Source organism: Fusarium keratoplasticum, chromosome 2, assembly GCF_025433545.1.
Source record: "Fusarium keratoplasticum isolate Fu6.1 chromosome 2, whole genome shotgun sequence".
Lineage (NCBI taxonomy): Eukaryota > Fungi > Ascomycota > Sordariomycetes > Hypocreales > Nectriaceae > Fusarium > Fusarium keratoplasticum.
The window spans coordinates 3,151,476-3,167,273 of NC_070530.1; the positions used below are offsets into that span (position 1 = coordinate 3,151,476).

Here is a 15,798-nt window from a genome sequence, read left to right on the forward strand (position 1 = left end):
AAGCTTGAAAATCATCTGCAACCGGAAGGGAGCCGCGAATAGCTTCGCCCGTAAAGGGACAGAATGCCCAGGCAAACAGGAAATGATGCTCCAGTTGGACCAGAGGCTGAGACTAGTTGGGACTGTGTGTTGTTTAGGCATGCGTTAGCGCCAGGTGGCTCTAGTGTAGAGCGTCATCGAGCAGCGGGATACGCAAAGTTCCGTCCTGGTCCCCGTCGTCGATCCTGGCCATGGTCTGAGAATCGTGAAGAATGTCATCGGCGGTGAAATCGAGTCGTCTCGATCGGGACATGGCATCGGATACGTAGATGTCTGGATCACGGGATCGAAGAATGAAGACGGGAAGGTGCATCCGGAGGGAGTCATCGTGAGGCATCAAGACAAGACACATCGACACTCCTCTCCCTCGCATCATCAATCGTTCAATTTCCATGGCAGAGCGTCTCAGAAGCATCAGGAAACGGGCATCTCGTCTCTTTCATAGAGACCATGCACCAAATCTGTCAGAGGGAGCAATTCCTCCAAACAATGAGAGCACCGCGGTTGCCTCTGTGAAGCCTCGCCATCGGAAATCATTGAGTCTTTTGAGCAGAAAATCCAAGTCTGATCAGACGGAACCACCTCCACGCGATGACTTCCTAGCTCATCCAGCCGTCCACCCTCTGGCTGCTGATCCAGCTCCACGGACTCCCAGGCTGGAAAGGCCAAATCCCGGTTTGGACTTTGCACCACCTATCGAGAACCGATCTCATCGCAGCTCCAAGGCTAGCGATGCTTCACCCAATCTAGCAGTGCAGCAGACCGATCGAGAGAGGAGGCTTAGTCACTCGGCAGACCCAGAAGATCTCCATGACCGACTATCGCGGCTAGCAATAACTCAAGAGACGGATCCTCCAACTACAAAGCGTTTGCTCCAGGATTCCGACATGACCCAAGAAGCGCAGTACGAGCTTGTAAATGACCAGGTTCTTGCAGCCACCAACGGCGAAGCAGGTTTCCGTCTGCAAAACACGGTCGACATTGACCATACAGTCCATCCACGAACCCCAGTCGTCCACGAACAGATCAAGCCTCATGTTCACACCATTTACGAGCCAAAGCGCACACGCTCCATCCATCACCACGAGCACAGGACATATATCCAACCAATCGCTGACCCGGATCCCACGATCCTGCCTGAGCAGCACTGGCTCCAAACTGAGACCGGCGAAATGTACAGGATCCCAGATGAACTTGGAAGGAAGCTGATGTAAAACGGTGGCGTTTCAGTTAGATACAAGCAAGCGAGTGGCATTTGCAATGGAGATAGTCTACAATACAAGCTTCTTGGCTTTAACATTAGCGGTTTCCTGTCATGCTCTAGGGTAACGCCCAACTACCGCCTGGGCACTATCTTGTAAATGCTACGGTGGCCTATCAGAAATGACAACTCATGCACGGCATGCTGCAGGGGATTCCTAGCATCTCGCACAAACGGCAGCACCTGACAAATATATTAATCAATTGGCTGGGTCTTGGACCTGACACCTGGCAATATTAAGGACGTCGAGATCCTCCTGGTCTGGTCTGCTTGTCCAAAAGGACACTTTCGGTAGCTAGGCTCCGAGCCCCACCGCTCTGGAATATTCTACTAGGTGGTTGAAGAGGACACTTTGCGATAGAATTGACGCCTTCCAAGAGGCGGAATTGGGCATCACATTGCCTCAATTGTCAGACCAGAACCTAATCAAGGCAGCGCTTACATGAGTCACAATCTCCACGTACGCGATAGAAGACAATAGAATGCCTAGTGGCTTTGTTGCAACTGTTTGAAGCTCTCAGTGGTGGCGTTTTGCGCGGTGACCAACCCCTGCCTCTGGAATAAAGCCGCCGGAGGTGGGTGTCAGGGGTCACAGCCTTGCCCAGCAGACACTGTCCCCGGCTTTCACAAGAAGTCGCTCACAGCCAATAGCTCCGCGTCTCGGTACATGAAATGGCGGCAATGCACAGTGCACAACCCCCCCGGCGTCTCCACAGCCCGTGGACGGGACCCCTGTCACGTGGGGCCGCGGATGATGTGAAATCTGGCCTCTTGTGCAATCTGGACACCTTAACTTTTTTTGGGGCACCAGAGTTCATAAGTTGTTGGTTTTCCCACTCGATCCCGCTTCTTTCCAACACCATCACCAAGATACCCTTTCACCTCCATACCAAGTGATCGCAGGGCTGTCTGTCGACTTGAGCCTTTGCTTTGCATTCCGGTTCATACTTGTTCTTTCCTTTTCCCACCACGTCTTGGTTGCGACGACAAGCAGCTACACAGAGCATCATGGCTCGCTCAAGGAGCTCAATGGCCCTTGGCCTGGGACTCCTTTGTTGGATCGCCCTCCTCTTCTCTCCTCTGGCCTTTGTGCAGACTGCTCAGGCCGACGAGATTGACAACTACGGAACCGTTATTGGCATTGTACGTTGCTCTGGCTAAATCTTTGCGACCCCGCTAACCAGCCAGGATCTGGGAACCACATACAGCTGTGTCGGTGTGATGCAGAAGGGCAAGGTCGAGATTCTCGTCAACGATCAGGGTAACCGAATCACTCCCTCATACGTCGCCTTTACCGAGGACGAGCGTCTCGTCGGTGACGCCGCCAAGAACCAGGCCGCCGCCAACCCCACCAACACCATCTACGACATCAAGTATGTTCCTCGACCCAATTACAATCCAAACAGCTGCTAACTGTTTAGGCGTCTTATCGGCCGCAAGTTCAGCGAGAAGGAGCTCCAGAACGATCTCAAGCACTTCCCCTACAAGGTCATCAACAAGGATGGCCGACCCGTCGTTCAGGTCCAGGTCGAGGGTGCCAAGAAGCAGTTCACTCCCGAGGAGATTTCTGCCATGGTCCTTGGCAAGATGAAGGAGACCGCCGAGGGCTACCTGGGCAAGAAGGTCACCCACGCCGTCGTCACTGTTCCCGCCTACTTCAACGTGAGTATTTTCACTCGGATGCCCAGTAACAAGCTAACAGCTCCCAGGACAACCAGCGACAGGCCACTAAGGACGCCGGTATCATTGCCGGTCTCAACGTCCTCCGAATCGTCAACGAGCCCACCGCCGCCGCCATCGCCTACGGTCTGGACAAGACTGACGGTGAGCGCCAGATCATTGTCTACGATCTTGGTGGTGGTACCTTCGATGTCTCTCTCCTGTCCATCGACGACGGCATCTTCGAGGTCCTGGCCACCGCTGGTGACACCCATCTTGGTGGTGAGGATTTCGACCAGCGTGTCATCAACTACTTCGCCAAGAGCTACAACAAGAAGAACAACGTCGACATCACCAAGGACCTCAAGGCCATGGGCAAGCTCAAGCGTGAGGCCGAGAAGGCCAAGCGTACCCTTTCTTCTCAGCTCAGCACTCGCATTGAGATCGAGGCCTTCTTCGAGGGCAACGACTTCTCCGAGACCCTGACCCGCGCCAAGTTCGAGGAGCTCAACATTGACCTCTTCAAGAAGACCATGAAGCCTGTCGAGCAGGTTCTCAAGGACGCTAAGCTTAAGAAGACCGACGTTGATGATATCGTCCTCGTTGGTGGTTCTACCCGTATCCCCAAGGTTCAGCAGCTCATCGAGGAGTACTTTGGTGGCAAGAAGGCCTCCAAGGGTATCAACCCTGATGAGGCTGTCGCTTTCGGTGCCGCTGTTCAGGCTGGTGTTCTTTCCGGTGAGGAGGGTACTTCTGGTGTCGTCCTCATGGACGTCAACCCCCTGACCCTCGGTATTGAGACCACCGGCGGAGTCATGACCAAGCTGATTCCCCGCAACACTGCCATCCCCACCCGCAAGAGCCAGATCTTCTCTACTGCCGCTGATAACCAGCCCGTCGTCCTGATCCAGGTCTACGAGGGTGAGCGATCTCTTACCAAGGATAACAACATCCTCGGCAAGTTCGAGCTTACCGGCATCCCTCCCGCTCCCCGTGGCGTTCCCCAGATCGAGGTTTCTTTCGAGCTCGACGCCAACGGTATCCTCAAGGTCTCTGCCCACGACAAGGGCACTGGCAAGCAGGAGTCCATCACCATCACCAACGACAAGGGCCGTCTGACCCAGGAGGAGATTGAGCGCATGGTCGCCGAGGCTGAGAAGTACGCCGAGGAGGACAAGGCCACCCGTGAGCGCATCGAGGCCCGAAACGGCCTTGAGAACTACGCCTTCTCTCTCAAGAACCAGCTCGCCGATGAGGAGGGTCTTGGTGGGAAGATTGACGAGGAGGACAAGGAGACTGTAAGTGACCCTGACAATCACACAAGACCACACGCTAACTTGCCCAGATCCTCGACGCTGTCAAGGAGACTACCGAGTGGCTCGAGGAGCACGGCGCTGACGCCACCGCCGAGGACTTTGAAGAGCAGAAGGAGAAGCTGTCCAATGTCGCCTACCCCATCACCTCCAAGATGTACCAGGGTGCTGGTGGCGAGCAGCAGGAGGACTCTTCCTTCCACGATGAGCTTTAAATGCATAGACAGGTTAGGGAAAAGAACGTAATTGCTCATTTTGATTGCTCATTTCGGTGTTTGGGTGGTGATGGGTGCGCAGGAAGTAAAGTAGATAGCGCAATGCCTTGATTTGACCACACCACACCTTTGACCTGTTGCCGTGAGTTATAGTGATGTCTGGCTTGTTGTTTCGTGTGAAAGACCCTGTCTGCAAGTCGAAGGCCTGAGTGTTAAGCCCTGTGCCCCTGTATATCGACCAGTCAATAACTCTATATCGAGTGGACAATACGACATGCCTGACAGTCAGTGCGGCCCATTGACCATCCATAGACTAGGTATCCAGTTAGTTGTCGACCAGTCTATCGGACATGTGGAGTCGGAAGTTCCTATGCTGCCGCTCCTAGTTAATATGTCAACGAGTTGTCAACGTGCCCAATACCCATGCCGAGCCAACACAAGTTGGTGTTGGCGTTTGTTCCCATGCTGTCAATATTAGAGAGGTCGATCCGTTTATGGCATATTGCTGCCGCCCAGGCCTTTTCCCCGTTTGGGAGTTAGAGGTTCACTGACAGCTGGTGACGGCCGGCAACTGGCCGCCAGTGCTGGTGCAGCCCAGCAACACCGAGAAACTCATGATGCGTTGCAGCTGCCACCAGCTGGCAGAATTCAGGCATGCTGCACTATATCTTGCTCGCTTTTCTCTCTCCTCTCCTTCTCCTCTTCTTCTCTCATCATCTCTTGTGCTCAGCAGAATCGTGCTCGGCACAATCAATCCTTTGCACTTTCATCTTCACTCTGCGCTTTCATCGCACAACCTCACCACGCACACGCAAGCCCCCTTCACCCACTCACCATGACTGCTCCGGGTTCCGACTTTCTCGACTCCCTGAGCCACCTGTTCAGCGAGGCTGGATCTGGAGGCCGTGACGGGAAGATCGAGTTTGCGCATCTCCGTGCCACTCTCATCAAGTTTGTCTCCGCCTGCAGCCGCATGACTGCCGCCAAAGCGCGTGCGAGCCACAACCTCAAGTTCATTGATGGCAGCGAGCCACAGACCCTCTTGGTCCTGCCCCCAGGCAAGCTCCGCATCGACGACAAGATGCGCGCCGAGCTCGAAGCCACCACTACCGGAGAGGAGTTTATCGAGATCCTCCGCGACCTGATCACCAAGCAGGTTTCTCCCCGCCGAAGCCCCCGAGGCCGCAAGAACACTAGCCCAGTGCAAACCCCTCCCGGTAGCCCCAAGAGCAAGGCCCAGCAGCGTGCCGAGACCGCCCAGAAGAACAAGAAGAAGACGGTTCGAATCAAGTTGCGACGCAGCGGAGAGCGACCGGGCACTGATGAAAAGGCACAGAAGACTCAGACTCAGACCCAGACCAAGCAGACCGAAACTGCCAAAGAATCGCGCCCCGTCATCAGCCAGGAGGCACTCGCTCGGCTTGTCCCCAAGCTTGCTCAGCTCTCTTCCAAGCCTGCTGAGCTCGTTCCCAAGCCTGCTCAGCTCGTTCCCAAGTCTGTTCAGTCTATCCTCAAGCATGCTCAGCCCGCTCCCAAGCCCGCTCCCAAGCCTGCCCCCAAGCCTGCTCCTACCCACAACCTGCCAGGTCCAATGGATCTCGATGCCAACGATGATGACGACTCCAGCGAGGGGTTTGCTTCGAGCGAAAGTTCCGACACCTCTAGCTCCGAGGACCAGTCCATCACCTACTCCGACAACGGAGACACCCAGATGGGGGATGCCGTTATCCTCAAGGTTGAAGAGGCCGCGAATGCATGGCCCGCTCAGCGCCGACCTCACATCAGCGAGGTGACTGCCGCCGCTGCCCAGTGTAACGCAGGAGAATGGGAGTCGTTCAAGCCCCAGTTGCTTGACATGCTGGCCCGAATCGAAGCGGACGCTACCGAAGAAGAAATCGAAGCCGCCCTGAAGCGCCTCGAACAGGCAGTCATCAAGACCAAGGCAGAGCGCCAGTTCATCCCCGACCGAACCTGGCAGAAGTACCACACCAAGCTCGTCAAGGATGCCAAGAAAGGCTGGTTCGAGAAGAACTGGGACGACAGAATCTGGAGAATCGGCAAGATCTGCTACCTCAAGGAAGAAGAGGCCGTCATGATTGACCGCAACTGGAACCGCCTCCGCGCTGCCGCCAAGGTGTGCGCCATCCTCACCGAGATGACCGCGCCTCCCCAGGAGCCCAACAAGAGCGCCTCTATCGACAAGTGGCTGGCCGAGAAGCTCGACAGCATCACCTTCCTCAAGAAGGTCACCGACTGCCGGGAGCATTACTCGGCCATCTGCGGTTTTTGAGGGATTAAGAAAAGTGATTGGACTGGAAGACGAAGTCGATTGAACGAGGTTCAAAGAGGTGACTGGAAGCTCATGACGATGGAACTTATGATGTGACTCAGGACATTGGGACTCGAGATAATGGAACACTTGCTTTGAGGAAATGAGGACGTGTGTAGATACCCTGTACAATTAACATCATGAATCATTTTGAAACTTTGCATGAGGTTGATGCTATGTGAGGTTGTGGGTGGGCGTTGACTTCCATTCTGGTGGAGGAGCGGTGCTCACGTGATCTCGCGTGCTGACTTTCCGACGCGAAGGGCAGTCGCGTCAGCTCATGACGACATTGACTGCTGTTTGTTTGATAAGCCATCTCGACATTGGACATTGATCTTTCGACAAGTCCTCAATAATTGTTTTGTATGCCATTCGCTGCAATGCCTCCCAAGCGCTCTGCTGAGGCAGTTCGCCGAAGCTCCCGACGCACCTCCAATAAGAGCCAGTACTTTGAGGCCAGCGAGACGGAAGAGAGCGATCCGCCCCCGAAGAAAAGACGTGGAAGACCTCCCAAGAAGCAGGCCAAGAGGGAACAATCAGAGGACGTCTATGAAGAGGAGCCGGTGCAGGAACCTGAAGAGGAGAATGACGATGACGACGACGAAGATGACGAGGATGCTCCCCCAAAAGTCACCATCATTCCGCTCGAGAAGTTGAGGGATACAGATGGAGTGGACTATGAGGATTTCAAGGTACACAAGAATACACTGCTATTCTTGCGCGACTTGAAGGCAAACAACAAAAGGCCGTGGTTAAAGTGTGAGTAAACCATACTACTCAGATCAAAGACATGACTGACTTGCATAGCGCATGATGGAGAGTATAGACGAGCCCTGAAGGACTGGAACTCATTTGTCGAACGCACATCAGAATCCATCATTGATGCTGACGAGACTATCCCCGAACTCCCGGTTAAGGACCTCACGTTTCGCATCCATAGGGATATCCGTTTCAGCAAGGATCCAACACCCTACAAGGTCCGAAGGCTCCGACTCTTTGTGACCTAAGCTTACAAATCGCAGCCTCACTTCTCCGCCGCATGGTCTCGCACAGGTCGCAAGGGCCCATACGCCTGCTACTACATCCACTGCGAGCCGAAAAAGTCGTTCATCGGCGGCGGCCTCTGGTGTCCGGACGGTGGACAGATTCAGAAACTCCGCGCCAGCATCGACGAGCGGCCGAACCGATGGCGTCGGGTTCTCAACGATCAAGACTTGAAGCGGGTTTTCCTGCCCAAGGCTGCGTCAAAGAGTGACCCAGAGTCTGCGTTGCTGGCGTTTGCTGAGAAGAACAAGTCGAATGCGCTGAAGACGAAGCCAAAAGGCTTTGTTGCTGAGCACCGTGATATTGAACTGTTGAAGTTGAGAAACTTTACTATTGGGACGCAGATCGATGATGATATCTTCTATGCCGACGACGCACAGGAGAAGATTAGTGACATTATCCGCCCGATGGTTGGATATGTGAGTTGTCCTATCTGATGGAAGCCAGCAGCTAACAGCGTCAGATTACCTTTTTGAATAGCATCGTCATGCCGGATCCAGGTGCCGACGATGATAGCGACGACGATGGCGATGACGACGGTGATGACGACGGTGAAGACAATGGCAGCGATGGCAGTGACAGTGAATGATATTCTGGTTGTACAACTTGGCTATTTTATTGAGCCTATATAATTGACATTTCTACAGTCTAGCACATATCGAACAAGGCCACGCTGGGATCGTGGTCGCTAACCTCGCCCGCCTTGTCCTGCCAAGTGTTGATGTGCATATGCTCATACTTGACGCCGTGACGCAGTTCCTTGCTGATAAACATGTGGTCAAGCGCCTGGCAGTTGGAGTCAAAGAGATATGTGTAGCGCTCAGTCTCAGGGATCTTGGCAGCATCGTCAAGATCAACGAGGCCAGATTGCTTGACAAAGGTTCGGATTGGCGCAACCTGGGCGAACTCGTTAAAGTCACCAGCAGCAATGATGTGCGCCTTGCGGTCCTTCTCGAGGATCTGGGCAATAAAGTCCTGCAAATGTTAGCCGAATCCAAAGCATGGACATGTCAACTTACAGCAGTGACTTGAGCTTGCTGTGTGCGCTTCTCAACACCCTTGTTGACAGGAGTACGGGGGTCACCGTGGATCGAAGTCGAACCACCCTTGCTTCCAAAGTGCACGTTGACGGTGAAGAAAGGCTTCTGGGTTCCCTTGAGAGGCTTCCACATGGCAACAAGGGGCTTACGGCTGTCATCCCAAGCAGCGTTTGCGGGATCAATGCGGCCAGGGTTGTACTTGAGGGTAGGGCCGTCGAGCACCTCGTTGGCAGCATCGGAAGCTCCGGCGTTGGGCTTGACGAGCTCGACAACGTCCGGTCGGTACAAGAATGCTGTGCGAATGTTGCCACCAGGCTGACCACCGTCCTTGTTGTTCACGGGATCGACCTCAGTCCAGGCGTACTCGATACCGCTGGCTTCCTCAATACCATCAGCAAGGGCCGCCAGTGTCAAGTTGGCAGAAACAACACCGTCATTGGTGGCACCCGAGTTGTCCTGAACTTCCTGCAGGAAGATCAAGTCAGGAGTGCGCAACTTGTTGACGATCTGCTCAATAACGAGAGGGAGGTGAGTCGACTGGGGGTTGAGGTTCTCAGTGTTGTAGTCGGCGACGGAGATACCCTTGCAAGAGCCCTTGCTGGTGAAGCTAACGGCAGGGTGCTCGGCATCAGAGCGCTTCTGGGGCTTGGTGGCAGTCAGAGGAAGAATGCGATAGAAGCCAAAGGCGTAGGTGACAACACCGGTGATTTCTCCGATGTAGTCACCGAGCTTGGTGTCGTCGGCATTCTTGGTACCGTCGAGTGGCGAGCCAATGGTGATGGCCTCGGGGTTGGCATCTACATGGTCAGTTCTGCATCCATTTCAATAGTTGTCATCTCACATACCACGGTCAAGCATGGTCAAACCACCATGACGGTTCAGACCAGAGACCTTCCAGTCACCCCTGACCCAGAAATCACCATAGTTGTTGGGGCGGCTGATGGCATAGGCGCCCCGAACGGTGACGAGCTCACCCGAGAGGCTCTCCCAAAAGTCCAGACCGTAGGTGTTGGGCTGCAGCTTGGGGTTCACCTCGGAAATGCGGCTCTCAGCATTGGGCACGCCAAAGATATCACCATCATCCAGCTTGGAAAAGTGCTTCCGTGGAGGCTGAGGCGTGTCCTTGCCAATGACCTTGGGCTTGAACTCATTGTCGGACGACTTAACGACAATGTTTCGAGGAGAGGTGATTTCTGTGAGGTAGATGTAGTCATTGTTGGACCTGGCTTCCATGTTAGTGACACTCCTTCGCTTGCAGCGCATTAGTCTTACCTATACTCCTCAACGAGGCCATCGAGAGTCACAATGTCTCCGACGGCAACCTTGCTAACAGCGGTCCTGCCAAAGACATACAAGCCCTCGGATGTGACAGAGCTGCGGTCAGGCTTGGTGGATCGCAGGTAGAAGCCCGAGCTACCAACAGCCGTGACGAGACCCTCGACATCGGTGACATTCTTCCCATTGTACGACGAAAGGTACTGGTTGCCATTGATCTCAGCAATGGTCAAGGCGGCGGCCAATGGCCCGAAAAGGGAAGTGAGAAGGTACTGGAGCTTCATGGTTCGGGTTCACAGCTGCGGTGCCGCTAAGTCGACATGATGGTTATCTGCTGGGCGACGTAGGTAGGTATTTGTACGACGCGCTGCAATCATGACGACGGGCCCTGCCGAGAATCAGTGCAACGGCAAAACATCCCAAACCGTCACCGAGCGCCGAGCGCAAAGAGTCTATCCCCATCATCAACCTTCTTCCCAGGGACCTCGGACCCGCCTTATCGCGTCCTATCGATCTGCGGTGCCCTGGCACGTTTCCCCATGCACAGCCTCCCATGGGCCAGTCAGCGTCCAGACGGACAAGGGCGCCTTGCCCGTTTTCGCAGGTCGTCCTGTATCTCATGGAATCGGGATCTTTTGATGTCTTGGTCGGGCGACCATGATAAAAGATGCTACCTGACTAACCTCCATTGGTCGAGTCATTGGTGGCATTTTGCCCTCGTGCGCGGTTACCTCAGGAGTGAGCTTCGCAAACAGAAGGAGCAGCCCGGAGCTATAGCTAGCTGCAAGTCTTGGCACTCAACATGGCTTCATCATTCGTGCAATCCTGGATGAAAGGGGTTCCCCCCCAGCCAATGGCATGTGATGATTGGCGCTGACGGACATAGGCGGTATGCTATCTGCTTGGACCAGTCAACAGCTTCCCAAGCAGCTCAGAGAACGTCTATAACTACCCCGGCACCCGCCGTCCTCCTTCTATCTTGCATGGCACAGGGCGAGGGCAATCTTTGACGAGCAACCTCACCTCTATCACCCGTTTCGCTGTATATCAAATGGGAGGAGTGAGTAGCCTGCGAGGCAGAGCAGGGACCAAAGATTGGGACATGTCCCGTCTTGATGCCTCGATTCAGGAGAAATTAACTCCGCTCAATAGTGCGCTATCCAATCGCTGACTCGACCGACGCTTGTTGCTCCTCAGAGCGGCGCGATAGGAAGATGAAAATTCCACCTCCCAGAGTCAACCACTCTAGATCCCCAAACTTGGCGCATCCAGTACCCATTTGTACCCAAAAGGATGGACACCTCTAAAGAAGACGCCGATTCCAACTCCAACTCAAACAAAACTCCTAGGAATAGCCAATCTGAGTTGTGCCTCGGCTCTGGTGTCTGGATCCAGCTGTTTTGTGAGCTGATTCGTGAACTGATTCGTGATTGCTGATGGTTCGCTTATCCGGTAGCGGTTCAGCATGACGCTGTAGTCTATGTTGTCGTTCTATTCGAAAAGGATTCAGCCGGTGCTTGGACCAGCTATCGCCTTCCTGTCGGCCTTGTCCTTGCCCTTGGCGTCAGGATTGTCGAGGTCGCGGTACAGGTTGTGTTCGTAAATGTAGCTGATGACCTCATCGGGAATTCTATCTTGGTCAGAATTGTCGACCATTTCATGAATCATGACTTACAGGTAATCAATGCTCATATCGCGCTTAAGGAGCAGTCGGACCTTGGTGCTGCTAATATCGTTTGTAACAACCTGCTCATGTTAGCGGGGTGACAGTTACACAAGAGCACAACATACCTGGCGGATGATATGGATATTGTGTTCCCACTGCTTGAGGTTTGCTAGGGCCGAGTCAATTTCAGTACCGGAACGCTCAAGAGCAAAGACGCCGTAGTTGCTAAGGATATGGTCGAGATCGCGCTCGCCCCAGACGCCTGGAGTTGACATGGTCTGGATCAGGTCCAGGCCTGCCAGGAGGACGATTCGCGCACGCTTTCGAGTTCCATCGCTGCATTCAATGCCACCCATGACCTCGTTGATTTCGTAATCGAAATGGTCGAGCACTCGGGCAGTAGGGATATAAGTCGGGCTCTCGGCTTCCCATGGGTCTACCATCAACCACTTGGACGAGTTCTCAGTAGCAAGCCTGCACATTTCGATACGGTGGTGTGCTGGGGCCAGTCCTTTCTTGACGTATGCATCGGACACTATCGACGTCAGCACAAATAGCTATAGGTGTGCTGTGTAACTTACCAGGACTCAGAACTCCTGCGACAACCTCGAATCCTGCTAGAGTTAGCAATCCGAAAGCAACCTGAAACCAGAATATCTGAATAACACACCCTCATTCCGAGCATGGTCTCTAGCCATGGGGAACATTCTCAAGTGCACTGCAAACAATTAGTCCATGGTCTGATTTCCAGGTCAGAAACTCGTACGAAAAGTAATTGGCGAAACTACAATTGTCAGCTAAATGCGCATCGGAGACAATCGGGGGTCATACATGAGCCACATGCGACAAGGACCAACGGTTGTGCGCGAGGATCGCACATGCGCTGGAGTCGATGCGCAGGGAAAACATATCCCTCGGGAGTATGCTCCTTGACGAAAGAATAGTCGCTGGTCATCTTGGCGGTCTGTGATGCTGTGGCCCGAGTTTGCGAATCGTGCAGGAGGGGTTCGCGGCCGGCGCCGATAGTTGGCAGCGGACTTGAGCGAGGGACGGTAGGGTCGGTTCAAGCCAATCCCCCCTTGTGAGGACCAAGAAAATCCAAATAGTTGCGCCTATCAAGCCGCTGGGCTGGCGAGTTGTGTCGAGACCGCAAGGCTGGCGTTGCGTCGAGATGGCGAATGGTTGACAACCAGATAGACGGGTGGCCAAGTACCAGGTACGTGAGTATCGAACCCGGAAGAGTGGTTCCAAGACGAGTTGAGTTGTCGCTTAGCGCGCAATATACGCTGCCGGGCTTGTGTGGCGAGTAAGATACAATGTCAGGTTGTGAGGGGATTTCGCTGAGCTTGGTCAAAAGTGTGAGCAAAAGAGAGATGTAAGAGTAAAGAACAAAGTTGGGAAGAAGGTTTGTTTCCGGACTTCTAGGAGAATCAATCGCCCTGGATCCAGGCAGGCAGGATGGTGGGTGGGTGGGCGCCCGTGGACGCCCAGAGCCTTATTAAGAAACAGTGGGGCGGACTATCCAGTGAAGGTACGGAACCGAAGGTACCTTCCAGCCTGTGGTAGGCCAGTTTCAGGCCGCTAAGGCGACATCGCCCCCAGTCTCGAGGTCTTGATCCTGCCATTCTCCATCCACATCCACACGCACCAACACGCGAAAGTCGAGGCCTTTCATGCACCAAACGCACGCCATCAGCCGCCATCTTCACTGCAGGAAAGAGGCTTTCGACTGCCAGTTTGGTACCTGTCACTACCTCTACAGGCTGCCTACCCACTGTCAGCCCCTACGTAATGGGCTCCATGTCGACCAAAAACATGCCCAAAAGAGCACCTTGTCCTGGTCGACGACGTAGTGATTCCTGGTCAATTCGGCGCAACTCTCAACACTCAACCGAAACCCTCACGTTGACTCCCACGTTGACTCCTGGTGGCGGGGAATGACGACGGCGATCTAAGCCCCTCCACCGAACCCGGGTCGAGGGAACGCAACAACGCAACCCCAGGTCTTGATCTCACCCCAGCGCTTTACCACTGGCTAGTTCGTGTCGTTAGCGAACGACGGCTTTCAATGGCTTTGCAACTCTAGCCAGAGGTGCGTGATCAGCTCCTGGCAGCCCGGTGAGACATGCTTCAGCGCGCGGTGCCTACGGCCAATGTACCGATATCTCGACTGGGGTCACCTGCCCGAGTGGCTCTGCGGACAATAACACACAACCCGCGTGGCACACCAACGGCAACCACCCACGTCTTCTAGCCAGGGCCAAGGCCGTCAACCTCTTGGCTGCTTCAGAGCTGCGGCCAGAGAGAATGGATCGCCTCAGCCTGTGTTGATCTGGCTCGGGTGGATCTCGGACAGCTCTTGGTCACCAGAGCACCCAAACCGGATAGAATGGCTCAGGCTCATGGCACGGCTTGGTCAGCGAGCCAACGACTGTCCGCACCAACTTCGGGCAATCGGTAATTGCATCTTGGCTCCGCGGGAAACCCGTTTCCTACTCTAGGCACAAAATGCGGGGGCGATATTCCAGGCTATCTTTGATCCATGGATGCATTACACAAATCATTTACGCCAACAGGGAGCCGAGTTGCCTGCGCTCTTTTCTACCTAATTGTGCAGCATAACAACGCCAACAGACAGCGATAAATCTCGCAATAGCACAGCAAACCTTTTCTCGAGCCTCACTTGTCCCCACGCAATCCTTGATCCCCACGAGCAGCCCCAACTTTCTCCACCCTTCTAACGGTTTGTTACCAACGCGTGACGAAAAAATGCATCGTATCCAACGCAGGCAATGTGGTCTTTGTTCCGGGGAATCATATCATGATCACCTAAGGAGGCCAATGCCTTACGTACAGGCTGGTGCATTGTTCCAAAAAGGGGAACTTTGAAGAATAGGAATCCACCAGGAGGCCGCCTAACCACGAGTTTCAGGCACAAAGCCCGCCGGGCTCCCGCAGAACCCTGAGTTGATCTATCTCTGACAGTTCCGCCATAGTTTCAGTCCGTCATCCAACCGGGTGGTTCACGGTTACAGAACAGCCCAGACGATTCGCTCCTATTCCTTGTGAAAGTTTCATTCAGCCTATTTGACACGGTTCAAGACTGAGAGACGAGTTTCGGACTAAGCGAACCAATTGATTCTCAATTAGGGCTACAACGGAGGTCCACCCGGCGAAATGTCGTCTTTCGCTATTCTGTCACGATATGCTATTGGGGGTTCCGCCAAGGTGACTGGTGAGAAGTACGGGTCTGGCCAGAAACCGCAATTCTTGCCGCCGACAACGGACCCAGCTTGCGACCTCGGCGCGAGCTATCCTGCTTCTGAATTCAAATTTTCTTGAAAGGATTTTACTCCCCAACAAGGAGTCATAGCGGAGAATAATTACAAGTGTCGGGCATTGGGTATAACCATGGATGTTGGCAACTTGGGTTGTGCGCTGCATATGCTGATTTCAGCGTCGTGCATGTTTCTATTACTGACTGATTCAGCTCAACACCAGTCACTACCTATTCTAGTACCGCTCCCCACACGAGTATTTCTCCATCAGGGTTCAAGGCGATTCCCATCCCTTGGAACCTGCATCCTCCATGGAATCGCCACACCCAACCTCCTTGGACTGACGAACGAGAGTGCAGCCCATCGATCTCCAGGTTGACTCCACGCGGAGAAGGTCAGATTGCGGATCCGCAACCTCGGGCGCGGGGGAGTGGGACTTGGAGTTCACTCTGTCCGTACCTCCCGAGCGTTTGCGGGGAAGGGCAGATGATGGAATGGATTGATGGTTGCTAAGTCCAAAAGGAGTCAGATCGAGTGTAGCTGGCCGTGCCAGGTGCTTCGTGGCCAGCTGTTCTGGTGGTGGGCGGCGATTACAACCTCGAGGCCAAATCCACGCCTCATCCCACGACCCCAGACTTGGCCCGGCACTGGACGACTCCCCACATTCAAGAGAAACGTC

The 15,798-nt window shown here is 54.1% G+C and overlaps 6 protein-coding genes across 6 annotated transcripts; 4 read left to right on the plus strand and 2 right to left on the minus strand.

The window, feature by feature from the left end:
• Window positions 1-431: 431 nt before the first annotated feature.
• NCS57_00287300 (uncharacterized protein) lies at window positions 432-1,253 on the plus strand (the record flags this gene model as incomplete). Its single annotated transcript, XM_053052891.1, has 1 exon — window positions 432-1,253. One exon carries the CDS (start codon window positions 432-434, stop codon window positions 1,251-1,253), a length of 822 nt encoding a protein of 273 aa, XP_052918137.1.
• A 1,055-nt stretch (window positions 1,254-2,308) lies between these two features.
• NCS57_00287400 (Endoplasmic reticulum chaperone BiP) lies at window positions 2,309-4,487 on the plus strand (the record flags this gene model as incomplete). Its single annotated transcript, XM_053052892.1, has 5 exons — window positions 2,309-2,443; window positions 2,489-2,673; window positions 2,722-2,962; window positions 3,010-4,257; window positions 4,305-4,487. The coding sequence occupies 5 exons, from the start codon at window positions 2,309-2,311 to the stop codon at window positions 4,485-4,487; spliced, it is 1,992 nt and encodes a 663-aa protein (XP_052918138.1).
• Window positions 4,488-5,322: 835 nt separating this feature from the next.
• NCS57_00287500 (uncharacterized protein) lies at window positions 5,323-6,777 on the plus strand (the record flags this gene model as incomplete). The annotated part of the gene is made up of 1 exon (XM_053052893.1): window positions 5,323-6,777. The coding sequence occupies one exon, from the start codon at window positions 5,323-5,325 to the stop codon at window positions 6,775-6,777; it is 1,455 nt and encodes a 484-aa protein (XP_052918139.1).
• A 404-nt stretch (window positions 6,778-7,181) lies between these two features.
• On the plus strand, window positions 7,182-8,449 carry NCS57_00287600 (uncharacterized protein; the record flags this gene model as incomplete). The annotated part of the gene is made up of 4 exons (XM_053052894.1): window positions 7,182-7,575; window positions 7,624-7,793; window positions 7,839-8,279; window positions 8,324-8,449. The coding sequence occupies 4 exons, from the start codon at window positions 7,182-7,184 to the stop codon at window positions 8,447-8,449; spliced, it is 1,131 nt and encodes a 376-aa protein (XP_052918140.1).
• Window positions 8,450-8,508: 59 nt separating this feature from the next.
• On the minus strand, window positions 8,509-10,459 carry NCS57_00287700 (uncharacterized protein; the record flags this gene model as incomplete). The annotated part of the gene is made up of 4 exons (XM_053052895.1): window positions 8,509-8,835; window positions 8,880-9,697; window positions 9,746-10,122; window positions 10,173-10,459. The coding sequence occupies 4 exons, from the start codon at window positions 10,457-10,459 to the stop codon at window positions 8,509-8,511; spliced, it is 1,809 nt and encodes a 602-aa protein (XP_052918141.1).
• A 1,222-nt stretch (window positions 10,460-11,681) lies between these two features.
• On the minus strand, window positions 11,682-12,796 carry NCS57_00287800 (Nicotinamide-nucleotide adenylyltransferase; the record flags this gene model as incomplete). The annotated part of the gene is made up of 7 exons (XM_053052896.1): window positions 11,682-11,805; window positions 11,851-11,921; window positions 11,967-12,376; window positions 12,423-12,455; window positions 12,512-12,559; window positions 12,608-12,625; window positions 12,673-12,796. 7 exons carry the CDS (start codon window positions 12,794-12,796, stop codon window positions 11,682-11,684), a joined length of 828 nt encoding a protein of 275 aa, XP_052918142.1.
• Window positions 12,797-15,798: the final 3,002 nt, after the last annotated feature.